The 16,030-nt window shown below is 36.1% G+C and overlaps 3 protein-coding genes across 4 annotated transcripts; 1 reads left to right on the top strand and 2 right to left on the bottom strand.

The window, feature by feature from the left end:
• Positions 1–1,094: 1,094 nt before the first annotated feature.
• LOC127154946 (synaptonemal complex protein 2-like) lies at positions 1,095–4,679 on the bottom strand. The gene is made up of 13 exons (XM_051096831.1): positions 4,499–4,679; positions 4,065–4,105; positions 3,759–3,899; positions 3,549–3,677; positions 3,359–3,463; positions 2,550–2,574; positions 2,362–2,447; positions 2,052–2,146; positions 1,890–1,924; positions 1,574–1,716; positions 1,432–1,484; positions 1,314–1,359; positions 1,095–1,214 (listed from the first exon to the last, which is right to left on the bottom strand). The coding sequence occupies exons 2-13, from the start codon at positions 4,086–4,088 to the stop codon at positions 1,095–1,097; spliced, it is 1,002 nt and encodes a 333-aa protein (XP_050952788.1). The 5' UTR covers positions 4,089–4,105; positions 4,499–4,679.
• Positions 4,680–4,741: 62 nt separating this feature from the next.
• On the bottom strand, positions 4,742–7,234 carry ppp1r3da (protein phosphatase 1, regulatory subunit 3Da). Of its 2 annotated transcripts, none has more exons than XM_051095725.1 (2): positions 6,945–7,234; positions 4,742–6,748 (listed from the first exon to the last, which is right to left on the bottom strand). In XM_051095725.1, exon 2 carries the CDS (start codon positions 6,717–6,719, stop codon positions 5,814–5,816), a length of 906 nt encoding a protein of 301 aa, XP_050951682.1. In that variant the 5' UTR covers positions 6,720–6,748; positions 6,945–7,234; the 3' UTR covers positions 4,742–5,813. The 2 variants fall into 2 exon arrangements, with proteins under 2 accessions (XP_050951682.1, XP_050951681.1); XM_051095724.1 differs by having other exon boundaries at positions 7,059–7,234.
• Positions 7,235–8,987: 1,753 nt separating this feature from the next.
• Positions 8,988–16,003, top strand: fam217ba (family with sequence similarity 217 member Ba). The gene is made up of 5 exons (XM_051096733.1): positions 8,988–9,279; positions 9,429–9,630; positions 9,712–9,817; positions 9,900–9,955; positions 12,336–16,003. Exons 2-5 carry the CDS (start codon positions 9,524–9,526, stop codon positions 13,687–13,689), a joined length of 1,623 nt encoding a protein of 540 aa, XP_050952690.1. The 5' UTR covers positions 8,988–9,279; positions 9,429–9,523; the 3' UTR covers positions 13,690–16,003.
• Positions 16,004–16,030: the final 27 nt, after the last annotated feature.

Here is a 16,030-nt window from a genome sequence, read left to right as displayed (position 1 = left end):
AAATTTACTATTTAAGATAACCATTTTCTATTTGAATATAGTTTAAAATGTAATTTATTCCTGTGATTTCAACGCTGAATTTTCAGCATCATTACTCCAGTCTTCAGTGTCACATGATCCTTCAGAAATCATTCTAATATTCTGATTTGCTGCTCAAAAAACATTTATTATTAAACAGCAAAGTAGAATTTTTTCAGGTTTCTTGGATGAATAGTTTAAAAGCACAGCATTTATCTGAAATAGAAATCTTTTGTAAAATTATAAATGTCTTTATCATCACTTTTGATTAACTTAGCATCCTTGCTAAATATATATATATATATATATATATATATATAAATGCTAGATAAATAAGATAAATGCTGACCTTTGTTTCCTTCTTTTCATCAAAGATTCCTGAAAAATGTACTTAACTGCTCTTAAATATTGATAATTATAAAAATGTTTCTTGAACAACAAATCAGCGTATTACAATGATAACCGAAGGATCATGTGACACTGAAGACTCAAGTAATGATGGTGAACCTTTAGCTTTGCTCACAGAAATAAATGACATTTTAAACTATATTCAAATAGAAAGCAGTAAATAAATAGTAAAAATATTTAAAAATTATACTGTTTTTGCTGTACTTTGGATCAAATAAGTGCAGGCTTGGTGAGCAGAAGACTTCTTTAAAAACTCACTAAAAATCTTACTGTCCAAAAACTTTTGGTGTATATACCAGTTGAACCTCTAAGATGTGAAATATTTACTTGAAGTATCCCCTGAGATTTTAAGCTAATATTACAATATTCTATGAAATATTCAAATACTCACAGTTTTCTGATGTCAGTTGTGACATGACATGCAAGTAAAAAGACAATGCCTCAGTCAACATTAGATTCACACAGGTGTATTGTGTCAAATTGAATAATAATAATAATTATTATTATTATTATTACTGTATGTTATATAAACAAAATGTATTACTGTTGTAAATTACAATTGTATTGCAAAAAAATAAAATAACATTTCATCGTTATAATAATTAGATTTGCACTGCAATGTCTTAAATTCTTCACTTTCAAATGTTGAAATCCTTGAGCCATGAAAACTATAAAGTCATTACCTGGGCCTTCTTATCAGCCACACAGAAATAAAAAGACATGCTTTGACTTCCTAGATTAAAGTCAATCCAGAACGCTTCAAGATTCTTGTCCTCTGGCATGAGCAGCTATAAATAATATAAAACAGAAATATACATGTGGTTCAAAACTGCACAAAATAAAGTATATATATTCCCATATTCACCCTTTTAAATGTGAGAACTAACCTCATGTTTGTCCAAAAATGCCTCCAGGCAAGGGTAGGAGTATACGCTGTGAGAAGATAAACCAAGAAATGTTATACAATCTGTAAAAAAGCGAAAGCTGTCAAAAGACATTAAGTACCTTCTCCCATCTCCTTGCATGCCATTGACCATATTTAGAAACTTCCTACAGTCCTGTCACAAAAACACATACAAAAAAACATCCTCTAAAATCTAAAATAAAGTCAGTTTAAAATGATGACTTCAAGTGAGGCCATATTTACAGTCTCAAACTCAGGATCTTTGATCTTCTTGAATGCAGAGGAGACAAAAGTCATCGTAAACCAGGAGTCAGCTAGTTGATTCCTCTGAACTGGTGAAGCCATTCTGCAGAGGGCCTCCATTAAAGACACCTGCAAGTCATAATCTGAACCACAGCAGATATACAGCTACAATCAGCCACAGTATGAGTGAGAGTTTAGAAATGAGTTTTATAAAGAGCATAGCATTTATAATTCCTTTAAATTTGTGTTTAAGTATAATACTATGACCACACTTTATAAACTAAATATATTCATTACAATGAATTTGTACACTAACCTCCACCTCTGAGGATTTGATTGGCCACTGCACTCCTAATAAAAACACAACACACTACAGATTAAACAATACAAGGATACTCGCACCGTTACAGGTATTTTCCAGAATGCATTTATCTACAGGGGCAAGACACAGGAGTGTGATAATGCATCATCAACAAACATCATAGATGAAGCCTCTTGAGATGACAAGATCTTTTTCTTCTTTTTCAGCTCTATGGGAATCTTTTCCAGAATAGCATTGAGTTTCCTTGCTGCCTGTCAATAAGAGTAAATAATAATGCTTCATACATCCCCTCCTTTAATTCAGTCTTCTATTTCTGGAAAAGTCTGGGTAAACACAGCTCAAGTGACATGTCATGACTGGAGGTGTATAATGGGTTTTCAATATGGCTTAAATGATTGCTTCCATGCATAATGATGGTGACTGAAGCTAGGAAGGCTTTCCACTAGGAAATGCATTAATGTCTTACCTCTTTCTGAATCATGATGTTTATTTGTGCATCAGAGGCCAGTTTGCCAATGTGACTAAGCAGAGCTTCTGTAACTTCATATATACCTGAGGGAATACACAAACTGAACTGAATGCAGAGCGCTGGTCAATTTCCACTTTGTTTTTTCTTGAACTTAAACTCTTGAAAATCTGGAACAAAACACTCACCTTCTTTACAACTTTCACAAACAACCTGCAATGGTGAAATAAAATTTACAGATCAGAAAACCGTATCATGGTATGAGTGTGCGTCTATATTACGATTTTTGATCTTGTACTCTTTTCCTAGCATTCACATCTGCTAAACTGTATTGTACCAGTAAGTGTAGACATTTCAGCTACATTTTTCAATGTTTACAACTTTGGTCAATCAGAATGAATCTAATCTTATTTCATATTCTAAAAAGCTGTTTATATGAACTCTAAATGTTGCTACACATGTATTCATGTATTCTCTGAAAGCCACGCAAAAATGTAAAAAAAATATATATATATATGTATAGTTATATTCACTCTCTGGCCAGTTCATAAGATGTAAATTAACATGAAGATTTGTAAGAATTTAATCGAACTGAGAAAGTAGATTGAGTCACATGGAAGCTTATTTCCACCATGGAATAATTTTAAAAATGTAAAAGAAATTTTTAAAGAAGACAGAATTGTGAGATGTTAACTTGCAATTCCAAGTTCATAATTATAATTGTGACTGTTACAAAATCACAATTGTTTATATCTCACAATTCTGAGTTTGTATCTATATCTGAGTTTATGAAAAAAAAAAAAACATTTGAACTGTAATATATATGTATTCAGAAGTGCAAGAAAATAAAGTCTGAATTGTGAAAGTCACATTTTTTTAATCCAAGGTAGAAAGTCTTCCACAGGCTTTTTTTGTACTTAATTTGTAATTGTTTTCCTGTTGATCAGATTATTGTGAGTCTTTCAATGAAAATTCAAAAAAAAAATGTGTTACAAACCATCAGTGCATCAAAGTAGTCCTCAGCCAGCTTCATCATAGTCTCGTTTCTTGATGACCCAGCCTCCTCCCACAGCTTTCTGGCCTTGTCGAACCACTGCACCATGTAAACATATTTTAAGCAATAAAAATATTATTCACCATTATCAAAACAGACAATGAGAGAACAGAAACACTGATTATAAACTTATCTTTTTAACAAATCCCTGGGCGACCATTACAGACATTCCTCCACCTCCTGGAAACACCAGCGTCTCGCCATATTTGTGTAAAACGGTAAGCACTAGACAAGCATGGTCCACATTTCCAAGATCCATTTCCTGCAAGAAAATACAACAGTATATATAAATCGAGTAAAGAGGTTTATACAGTATGTATGCAGTGTTGAACACATAACTAACCCTGATGAAAAGCTTATCCAGCTTGGTCATGAATTGCCTGGAACATTTTACAGTGGTTTCCTCCTTGCTTTCATTTTGCAAGAATTTCTCTAGGTCCTGAAAATTATTGTGTTTGGAAGCCTCATCCAGCAGTTTCTCCACCTAAGCAATAAAACATAAAGTGAACTTTGTGGTATTACGCATAAATAAATAAAGAGCATCTCGTATAATTACAGAAGACGACAGCACTTCAGAGGTGAGAAGTTAAATCCATTTTCCCAGAAATAAAAGCATGAAATAAACAGCTCTTTGGGGTTTAATTCTCACCTGATGGTCCTGCAAAGGTGCCATGATGCACAGAAGATGACCTGTTTTAAAGGTTGAAGACGATAAATAATAACTCATATGCGGATAATTTAAAGAAAACAATTCCAGGAAAGATGAGGACTCGGCTGTCTTTAAACTTTCTAAATGTCAGTCCTCGAATTTCTCAGAATGTAAATAATAAATTAACCAAAAAAGGAACAAAACGATGTGCTTCGGCTTTGTTTATGCGATGTTTTTATCAAAATGTCATACATTAAGCAAATTATGCTGATTTGCAGTTAATAACACTGTCAGCTATAGCATGGACATCGAAATTAATGTCACAAAAAACATAAAAATAATAAGACATAACCGTAAAAATGAAAACTGTAAGCGATCATATCTTATTTAATTATTAGCTATCTTAGGCTATCGGCTAAGCGCTCCGATCTTACCTCAGATTTTGACTGACGCTTCAAGGAGGCTCTTTTACATACTTTTTACTATTAAAAAACAATGTTAAGTTGGCACAGATCGATAAGATACAATAAACGAGACGGAAATGGACAGCTTTCACTCAAACTACTTGTTAAAAAGCGATTTATTTCGCTTTTGACGGTTGTACAGTAACGTAGTGTTTTGACAACGCGGGAAAAAACGAGGCGCGCGCATGCGTAAAAATGGACGCTCTCAACATCTTGTTTTTTTTTTTTTTTTTTTTTTTTGAGTCAAATCTTTTCAGAAAATCGACTACACTGATTTTCAGTTCAAAACTCACCGAGTGCACTACATACTAAATATTATATTTTTTTAAAAAAATCTTTAATAGCAGAATGGCAGAAATCGCAAATAAAACGTACTGCAAATATTTTAATGATTTATGCATTCCAGCTCAGTATACACTAATGAAACAGCATTGGTTTTAATAAACATAACTTTATTAAAACGTGCAAGACATGTAAATGACTTTTAGCATAGTTTATTGCAAAAAATAAATGTATGTTATAACCTGAATCATGGCACAAACAAACTGAACTTACAATAAAAATGAAAAACTGAGTGCTGTTAGTGATTACATATTTTTTAGTTCAAGCCAGTAATTTGCATCAGCCTGGTTATCTTAACCAAACAGTTTCCAGTAACTCTTTCTTTATTTTAAAAAAAAAAATAAAAAATTTAGTGCAAGTAGACTTTCTAGAAACCAACTGACTTTAGTGCTAAAATGCTAATTCATCTCTGAGTTTAGGCCTACAAAAATGTCACCCCTGCAACACTTTTTAAACAGCAATTTGTGTCTACATACAGTATACAGTTTTATTTTGAAGGTTTTATATATGAAGCACAATGTGTTTAGTGAAGAATGGCTGAATAGTTTTTTTATCAGTTCTTCAAAACAAGTGGGATTCACTATTCTTATTTACAATATTCCATCAACATCTGTTTACAATATCCACAACTATTATGAAAACGTACCACATAGTGACAATAACATCCTCACGCAAATGCAAACCTGAAATGTAAAAAAAAATACAGTAAAGGCACTTTTTAAATCTATATTACATTATCAACTCATCATACAGTAATGCTCTCAGTGCTCTCAGCCCATCTTAAAGTTAAAAATCTCATATTTCATATGGCTTCACGATAATCACAAATGAAATACACTATGGCAAGACTTTCAGAAGGTCAGATATGTATATCATAAGGTGAAAATGCTGGTTGTTGCAAGCAAAATATAAAGTGAAACAGTGCTTTAAAAAAAAAGTGTCCTTAGATAAAGTGTATCATGCTGTCTTCGCATTCCTTCGGCACAGGCAGGTTATAACTCTGACAGGTTAATTTGTAATTCTGCCCACCATTGTTATCCCAAAACTGAGTGCCCATTACTTTATAACAAATGGCAAACTCAAGCACTGCTCCAGGGTGAAGGATAAATGGAGGAACGGGGAGATGAAATCGAAAAGTGTCACAGCAGGGCCCGTTTGAAATGGATTTGCTTGCAACCCAGTAAGCCTTGGTTTCTGAGCAGCTCTTCCAGTTTGTAAAAGAATAGCGTACGCTCACTTCCTTCTCAAATGCCAAGTTTACAACTTGAACGATTCCTATAATACCAGGCTCGTAGCACAAAACCCGCTCTAGACATACTTTCTGGCAACACAGGCGCTCGGTGAAGTCTGAACAGTCACCTGGCTGGACAGAGAACACCGGTTTTAAATACGGTAGGGAAATCTCCATCCTCTTACTTGAGGCTAACTCTGCGTTCATGAACAGTCGGAAGAGAACATGCTCTGGGACAAACGGGTCCTCCCCGCTTTTGAAAACCTTGACATTTTCTAGGTCCAACCCTAGAGAGTCCACAAACCGGACGCTGGCTTTGCGACTAAGCCTTCTTCTCTCCGATGGAGACGGAAGAGACTGTGCCCGCCTCTGGATGATTGATTTGGTTGGAGGTTCACATGACAGGCTTCGGCCTGCTATTTGCCTTGGAGCAGTTTTCGGGCTTGGTGGTCGAATTTTAACTGGCTTCTTTCCGCTGTCCGGTTTTGCCCGGGACATGTCGTGCAAAATCGGCGTGGAACTTTCTTTTGAGCCATCTGATACCGTGGTAAAAAATAGGTCAGCGTTCATCTCCTCAAGGGGTGTGTCTTTATGGCAACATCCCAAAGACCAGGCCATGCTTATTAGAAAGTGTAACCTTGTGAGACCTGAAAAAGAGAAACATTCTATGTTATGCATATTTATAAGTATTTATATCACAAATAGTCCAGGAAGTCCTAGTAAGCAATATCAGGCACTACTATGCAGCTGTGGAAACACTGCAGGCTCACAAGCTTCTTCAATCTCGGCTGCATTGCTGCAGGAACACTTTAGTGAAAACTAATGCAAAGTAATGCAACTTACATTTGACGTCTGTCAAAATGGCACAACTGTCAGTGCAAAAGTCTATTAGTCAATGACTGCGCTTCTACATATAAATAAACGGAAGAAGTTCAAGTTCGCGTTTTATTGCCTCACCAGCAAAATCCGGCGTGTTTATGTTTACAACGCATCTGAAGATCCTCCGATGCTATTTTTATGATCCATTCATTTCATAATGAGGAGCACAACACAAACTGTGCAAAGGTGAAGCATACTACGTGATACAACACACATACGACGCATTTCAAGCAAACTGCGCAGAGCAGGCAGGAGCGTGATGTCAAACAAAGGGGGCGTGACTATTCAGTCAGCTGTGATCGGGAAATGCTGTTGGTGGTGGGGTTGCCATGTCCTCCTATTTTAAATGTTTTTTCTTTTTCTTTTCTTTTCTTTTCTTTTCTTTTCTTTTCTTTTCTTTTTTTTAGGTTTATTTTCACAAGCTATTCTCGTTTTTATGCTTGCAGGTGCTTGAAAACGAAGGGTCTGTCCAATTCTCACACTTGCAATCTTTTCACTTGACCACTTGTCTACTTATGATGTACTTCCTGTATTTGTGAGTGTTCAAGTTTGCAAGTGAGTGTAGAGCTTTTGATTACGTGATGGGACACACATCTATAACATAGCATTGTAAAAATGCATGTAAAGCTTTATTTACACATTTTCAATACATTAAACTTTAAATTAACTTGTCTGTTCAGTAGTCCACAACAGATGACAATTTTGTGGTACTTCTAATTATGTGATAAAAAGCTGTTTCAAATGTTTTACAAAATACACACTCTGATATCTGCACTAATAAAATGGGGTTTACTTACAAATAGTGCTGTTAAACAATTAATCACGATTAATCGCAAATTAAACGTTTTTGTTTACATAATATGTGTGTGTACTGTTTATATTTATTATGTATATATAAATAAACACATATTGCACACATATTTTGAATATATTTACATGTATTTATATGTATATATTTTTATTCATATAATTAATATTATATAAAAAATATTAGGACTGTGAAACAATTAATTGTGATTAATCGCATACAAAATAAACGTTCGCCTATTATATGTGTGTGTGCTGTGTATAATTATTATGTATAAATAAATACAAACACATTCATGTATATATTTAAGAAATATATTTACAAGTATAAGTATTTATTATAATTTTTATATAATTTATATTATATATAAATAAAATATTTTGTACATAAATTTCTCTTAAATATATACATTAATTTGTGTGTATTTATATATACATAATAATTACACAGTATATACACATATATTAGGCAAACTGAAACTTTTATTTTAGATGTGATTAATCATTTGACAGCCCTAATTATATGTAATATCTAATTAATTTACCTTACACTACCACTCCGAAGCAGTATTAGAGATACTGTAGATAGTGTAGGGTTTCACAGTCTATCAATCTAATAAACTAAAATATATTATTTTAAATACACTATCAGTCAAAAGTTTGGAATAACTATGATTTTTCAAACCTATTTGAAAAAAGTATCTTATGCTGCATTTATTTGATTAAAAATACATGTAAAACAGTAATATTGTAAAATATTATTACAATTTTAAAGAATATTAGAAACATTAGAATGATTTCTGAATGATCATCTGACGCTAAAAACTGAAACAATGCAACTGAAAATTCACCTTTGCCATCACAGAAATAAATTACATTTTAAAATATGCTAAAATAGAAATAGTTATTTTAAATAATAATAATATTTTACAATATTACAGTTTTACTGTATTTTTGGTCAACTAAATGCAGCCTTGGTGAGCATAAGAAACTGCTTTCAATAATCTTAATTATTTTATTTTTATTTTTTTTTCACAGCTTAACATATGGTTTTAATGTTTTATATGCTGATGAGACCTAGTCAAACACAAACAGGGATCCCACATTATTTTTAAAATTTTAGATTCTTAAACCACCAGTATGCTTGTTCTACTTTGATCTGGCAACCCTACTCGTTTTAATAAAACAGTGATTCTTGCGAACTTACACAACCCCAGTATTAGTCCTCTGATACATACACATGCGCGTGTTTTTCTGTATGAGTAATCGATAGGAGCAGCGGTGAAATTAACGCGTTTCTCTCATTCGTACGAGTTATAAACTTCAATTCCCATCATGCCAATCGGCGGATCACGACGACAATGATGCTTGAACATACAAAGCAGCAGGTAAACAAGTCAGATCGAGCTGCTGTAGTGATGCACAGTAACGGTGATTTCAACGCGCTTCGCTCATTGCAGGATGACGGGGGTTTCATAACCAAGATGCAAAGGTGATAATTTTATCCTCTTTAAATGTTAACGTTAAAAATAATTTGTTCGACGCTGTTTAATGGATTGCTCCAATTCCTGGCAAACTGGAAAATACATAAACTGTGACGCTGATATTTCGCTGCTGCATTTCTGCGATGGTGCTTTTCAGTCGCACGGTGCGTGTACGCGCTCACAAATGGGACATTTTGGGGCAAAGCTGAGAGCTTCAAAACTGCGCCTGTACACTTCATAGTGTTTAATGCGATGGGACCCATCCTGCAGGAACGAACTGCGTCTGCGACACTGAAGAAGGTGCCAGTCAAGGAGAAGGTTAGAATGAAAAATGCAGAAAACACTGGGATTGTTGCCAGGTATGTCTGAATAGAGCAGTTTGTTAAGATCACACAGGAATAACAAAAATGTTTAACTAATATAGTGTGCTTTATTTGCAGCAATAATAAGAGAGGAGGAAATGTGAACCAGAATAAGAAACCCCTTAAAAAAACAGTGCCCTTGCATCCAGGGCAAGAGAAGGATCCTCTGCCCAAAGCTGAAATTGTAAGTTTCATGTGCAACATTAAGATGCATCAAACATCTTGTGTTGGCAGCAGTTTGAATATGTTTTCATGATCTTTCCAAGGTCCAAAATGGCATTAAACCAAAGAAAGCTAAGAGTCCGACTGGCAAGTTGCGTGGGTGAGTGTTGCTTAACATATGGAATTTAATATATTAATAACCATAAATAGTAATAATAAAAGACATCATACAAATGTACACAAGTATTTCACTATTGGCAATCATTGACCAAACAGAAACAAATATTCCAGAGTGCCATGTGATGAATGTGAGGCCTGGTTATTGACTCAGATTTCACAATTCTGATTCAAATTGGTTTGATATTGATTTATTTTGCTATATATCAGGAGTTTTAGTGGTATAATTATGTGTTTCAACTTCAATTTGTTGCTGAAATTTAAATAGTGACTGTCATAATTTATTTTCTTGACAGATTTATTCAAACATGCATTAAAATAAGACAGCACTAATAAATTGCATAATGCATATATTAGCACTATAGAGTCACTCTAGATTTATTTACAACATGCCTTATGTTCATTCCTCTAGCTTTTCCTTCACCATTACCATCAAAAAATACCTTTTTTTGTACTGTTGTTAATATATGTACACAGTATATATTCAGTTGTATTTATCTGCAGTAGAGTTGTTCACAGGCTGCACTCATAATAAAGATCTGCTTCATCATAGACACACATTAGGAGTTTTGTTTCCTTAAATGGATTGTAGGTAAATATCGACCTCATGCAGCACATTTTTTGTCTTATTCAGCACTTGCTTCTGTCTTATAAAGTATTCTGTTGCTGTTTTGATGTGAGAAACCACTGGAAACGATTCAGTGTGTGAGAGGACTGTCCAGATAAATCAGACCGCATCACAAACAAATTCCAGACCTTTTTGGAAACCCATCTGACTAATTAGATCAGAAATAAATGATGCATTTGCGAATGTGGCATCATTTTCTTAAAGGGATAGTTTACCCAACCAAACCAAAATTCTGTTATGAATTATTCATCCTCATGTCGTACCAAACCCATAAGATCTTCATTCATCTTCGGAACACAAATTAAGATATTTTTGATGAAATCTAAGAGTTTTCTGACCCAACTGCAATGCAACTTCGATGTTCAAGGCCCAGAAAGGTAGTAAGGACATAAAATCCATGTGTCCATGTGACATCAGTTGTTAAAACTAGTTAATTAATTGCAATTAACATTACAATTTTTAATTATACTTTTATATTGCAGTAATTTCACATTCAATCTTCAAATTAATGTAGAAACAACATGAAGGAAAAATATTTTTTTTTTTAGATTTGTTTAATCTGTTTTTTTTATGACTGAAGGCAGGTATCACTGATACTAAATATTTACCCATTGACTAATAGCCATTCAACATTACAGTATAATTAGGTGCTTTCAATTTAATATTTTAATTCAATTTAAGTGAACTGAAAACAATCTTCACATAAACCCATTATAATAACTGCCATATAGCAACCTGTGCACTTCAGCAAGAAAATATTTAATGAAGTTATCAAACACTAAAATCTAAATTAAATAAAAGATAAAGCTTAAAACTATTGAAGTTTTAGCGATTTCCTCTTTTTAAAATTTTGTTCTTTGATTAACAGACATCTCAGCAGCTGGTTATTGGGATATTTTGGCTGCTGGTACTTTAAAAGCTGCCACTGCTGAACTTTAAGCGGATGTGACACTGTTTTAAATGTGACACTTAAATAAACACTTACATGGACAGTTTTAAGGGAGCTTTTGTCACCTTTTTTAGCTGAACTGACGACATGACTACGACTAACTACATACATACTCGTAGTTTCATTTGGGTTTGAATATGATACAGTGTTTTAATAGTCTATAGCCTAATACAGTGCACGCCGGCATATTTGTGCGTGCACTTGAAGAACACACGCTACAAGCACAGTATAATGGCTGACAGGACAGGAAAATTATTATTTTTTACTGACATGACCTGGCAACATCTCATCTGACCCCAGTTCACTGATGTTCTACTGAAGCTCACGGTACCGTTTCTGCGCTCGTTTGACTTGCGCCGGCGATGAGGTGACGTTGGAGCACCTGTCTTAATGGTCTCCTGTTTGATCTGCTCATTATTACATTCTACGTCTAAATAAACACAATTGTAGTGGTTGTGGGTGGGGTGGCCAAACCTAGCCCCGCCCCTGCATTAAAATATTTAACGTGTTAAAATGAAAAAATTAATCGCCTGCGTTAACGCACTAATTTTGACACCATTAGTTAAAACATAATTTTATGAAGCTAGGAAAATGCGAACTTGTGTTCTGAAGAGGTCAAACCGGTTTGGAACGTCATGAGTAATTAATAGCAAAATTTTAATTTTTTGGGTGAACTATCCCTTAAAGGACAATTTCAGTCCATGAAAGTTGAGTAATTAATGTTGTTGTCAACCCAGCCCTGATAAATATATTGATTAAAATATCTCACTTGAACCATTGCTGCAGCACACAGGGCGAGTCAGACCTGCGACCTCCACGTCCCAAACTCTCTTGTCCCGAGCATGGACAGGAGAGGCAGAAAATCCAGCTGGAGCCTCAGTGCGGTAAAGATATGGTACAGAGCCACGTGGCCTTGGAGAAGAGCCGTCGTGCTCTATCGCTGCCCTTGGCTCCTCAGCCAGTGCTGCAGCAGTTCACCTCGCAGAAACAAGTCCCAGACCTAGAATCACTTCGGCTCATGGAGCACAAGGAGGATGACACGGACAGCGCCAGTGACCTGTCCGACTCTGAGAGGCTCCCTGTGCTGCCTTCACCCTGCACTCCTCCTCAGCTCAACCTCCGTGCAGAGGTGATCAACACAATGGACCTGCATCCTCACATACCTGGACCTAGGACAGTGGAGATAGATGAAGTCAGCTACAGCTACCCAGACTTCCTGCCACCTCCGTTCAATACCTGGAGCCTGAGGCAGCTCGCCATCTTCCTCAACACAGAGGGAAAGCGGGCTCCCCGGCCGAAACCCGTAGGGCAGCTAGAAAAGTATTTAGAGCGCCTCCTTCAGTTGGAGTGGCATCAGATCCAAACCATTCAGGCTGAGAGCGGACGGCACATTGTTCCCATCATCCGAACAAGAGGTCATTCAGCCAGTGTCCTAGCAAACGGCAGCCGGCCTAGACCTCATACTGCTCCTCCGACACGTCTCAGCTCCCCGAAAAGCTTTCGGCAGGGTCAGCGGGCCTTCTTCTCCTCCATTACCAGCCCTTCATCCACCCAACTTTCTCGCCCTGTGTGTCCTCACTGCCACATCCGCTATCCGCTCTGCAACGGCACATGCTCTTCATACGCCTACCAGCGCCATTCCCGTCTCAGTCCCCTGCTAGAGCGCAAAGCTCCCCCTGACACCCAAAAGAGAAGCAGCAGCGAAAGCCGGGCCTCCACTTCCGAAAACCGTACTACTTCGAAAAACCAGCACCCGGTCAGTCCTCAGGCAGCAAAGGTTCACCAGAAGCACATGCAGGCTGCGGGAAACGTGCGCAGGGCGTCCCAAGAACTTAATGCGAATGGCAAATCCCATTCTTCGGTCAGGAAAGGAAAGACTACGAGGTCAAACGAGGTAGACAAACAGAAAGATTCACCTGGAGCAAAATGTGGAGGGGTTGATAGGCGGGATCCTGTCGGTATGAAACGCGAAGGTGGTGGTCCAGGGAAAAAAATGGTTAAGGATGGTCCAAGAGCCGAAACGGGTGAAGTACGACTGAGATCTGGCACTAAAAGAACGGTCACTGATGGCTGCGATGCAAAAGTGATGTCAGCTACCAAGACTACTGGCAAAGTGAAAAATGCTCTATACGCCAAGTAGTTAGTGCACCTTTCACGCAATTTTCAGTTGCCTCAAAAACATTTCCAGTTGCATACTGTAAAGAAGAGCTAATTAAAACATTATATTATCCCTGCAGTTAACTGTAGTAGTTGGTAAAAAGGATACATGTGCGGTCACATTAGCAAAATTTCATTGGAAAATCGTCTATTGGCAGTTGCCGTAAAATTACCGGATCGACTTTACCGGTAAATTAAAAAAATGTGCTGTTCACACAGGCAACGATGTTTTGTCTTTTTACCAGTAAAGCACCATTCACACATCTGTTTCAAAATACTGGTAAATTCTGTGACATCGGCTATGCTTCCCGATGTTGTTTGTAAACATGGAGGGGTAAACACAGTCAGTGTTTTTGTTGATGTTTTAATTTTTGTAGAGATTGCAGTTGCAGTTCTCTTGGCTAATTCAGATTTTTTTTTTGTAAGTGTGACCTGCCGATATAGAATTTTGCCAATTCCGATAATTGAGAGCATATACAAACCTAAAGCTATATTTTTTTCAATTATCAGTCGTCGTAAGTGTGACCTCAATTTGGACCGTCTTGGAATCGTCAGACTGACCGGCCAGTTAGTGGGCAGCTAAACCCTGGCCGGCCGATTGGTGCATCTCGACATTTTTGTGTCAAACATTCACATTTATGGAGCTGCTTTTGGTCCAGAGGATTCCTGTTGAAATGCTTAGATTTTGCAACCTGATCTCATGACGAAAATGTACCTGTGGGAGCTTTTTCACAAGACACAAAATACATACTGCCATGTATGTTTTGTGACATATTGGATGCAAAATGTCCACTGAGTGGAGCTAAAAGAGTGTTTGGTTTTTTTCTCCGGAACAGAAGAACGTACATATGGTAGCGCTATAACTCTAATGTTCTGTGATGTTTTAAAATAACATACCATCTGCATTACAGCTAAACCTACTCAATAGTATGAACAAAAGCGAATGTGATGTAAAAACATCGCAAGCATGCCATTTTAGCTTGTTTTTCGATCTCTCATCTTTCAGCTGTTTCATCATGAGTCATGTTTTCATGGAATTCGTAGTCAAGGATTCCGCATCTTAAGTTCAATTCCGTGCTGGCTGAGCTATCAAACAAGCTTGTTACGTCCGGAAAGCGAAACATGTGGAGCTGTAATCATAACTGTGTACAAAAGCGATTACAAGTGCTTGCTGTTTTACCACCTCTGGTGTTCATTTCTGTTAGAAACTGTACTTGAATTGAAAAAACTTCTCACAGGTACGTTTTCGTCATGAGGTCAGGTAGGGATTTTGCCAGTGAAAATTTGCCAGATAATTGCAAATGTGACCGCACTTTTAAGAGGTATCCTTCACTTTAGAAATCATGCCTTTTCATTGTCATTGTTTCGGTAGAACTTCAAAGTGCATTTCTTGAATAAGATATATTTATTTTATCTGCCTAAGTACACAAAAGCAGGTTATATCTTTACATACTGTACGCACAAGTCCTCTATAAAATGAACTAAATGTACCTAAATCTAGTGTGCATGTACATATCTCTTATTTGAGGGAGGTATGGCTGAGAATGTCAGCGTGGGGCTCTTTGTCTAGTAAGCACTATTGGTCAAAGAATGTATATTTTTGAGATGAATAATGATTGTTTTGTAACGACTGTGTATTTTTGTAAAGTGCTATTTACAAGGACTTCTTTCTTTTACTGTAAACCATTTATCTGTTTATTACAATAAGTTGACATGTATTAAGTTAAATATGAATGTTTTATCTTTGAATGTTTTGGAACTCATTACTTAGGTTTTCAGTGAGTTAGAGTTAGTGAGTTGTGAATTGTTAGGATTGCTTATGGTGGTTTTGTGGTGTGTTGACGGAGATGGACCAGAGCTATAATCTGTTAAGATAATATGGTCAAGGCTATCTGTTTGTTTACTCTTTGAGAACTTTTCAGGTGATTACATTGACGTTCATGTCTCTAAATATAGCATGTTTTGTTTATTTTTACAGGAACAATGATGGTAGTGGTTTAGTAGTTTTATATGTACTGTAATGCGTTGTCAAGGCACTTGAATATGACTTGAAAGTTGGTACAGGTTGAGGCCATACAGTACGTGATACCACATTTCCATACTTGATGTACTGTATGTAGCATCATTTCGTTTTTGATGTTATACAGTGTGAAGTTCACTTATCAGGCAAAAAACACACAAAAATCTACTTTTGTCCAATCATTGTCAGATTGTGCTTTATTTTGCTGGGAGTTTTTGGTAGAGTTGAATGCAGCTATTTTTATGAGATACAAAATAAAGTTTTCATTACATCATCAGTCCCTCGTCTATAGTATTTATTTTAA

This window comes from Labeo rohita, chromosome 23 (assembly GCF_022985175.1).
Source record: "Labeo rohita strain BAU-BD-2019 chromosome 23, IGBB_LRoh.1.0, whole genome shotgun sequence".
Classification (NCBI taxonomy): domain Eukaryota; kingdom Metazoa; phylum Chordata; class Actinopteri; order Cypriniformes; family Cyprinidae; genus Labeo; species Labeo rohita.
The sequence above is the reverse complement of the archived record's forward strand: the minus strand, read 5'-3'. Positions and strand labels throughout refer to the sequence as shown.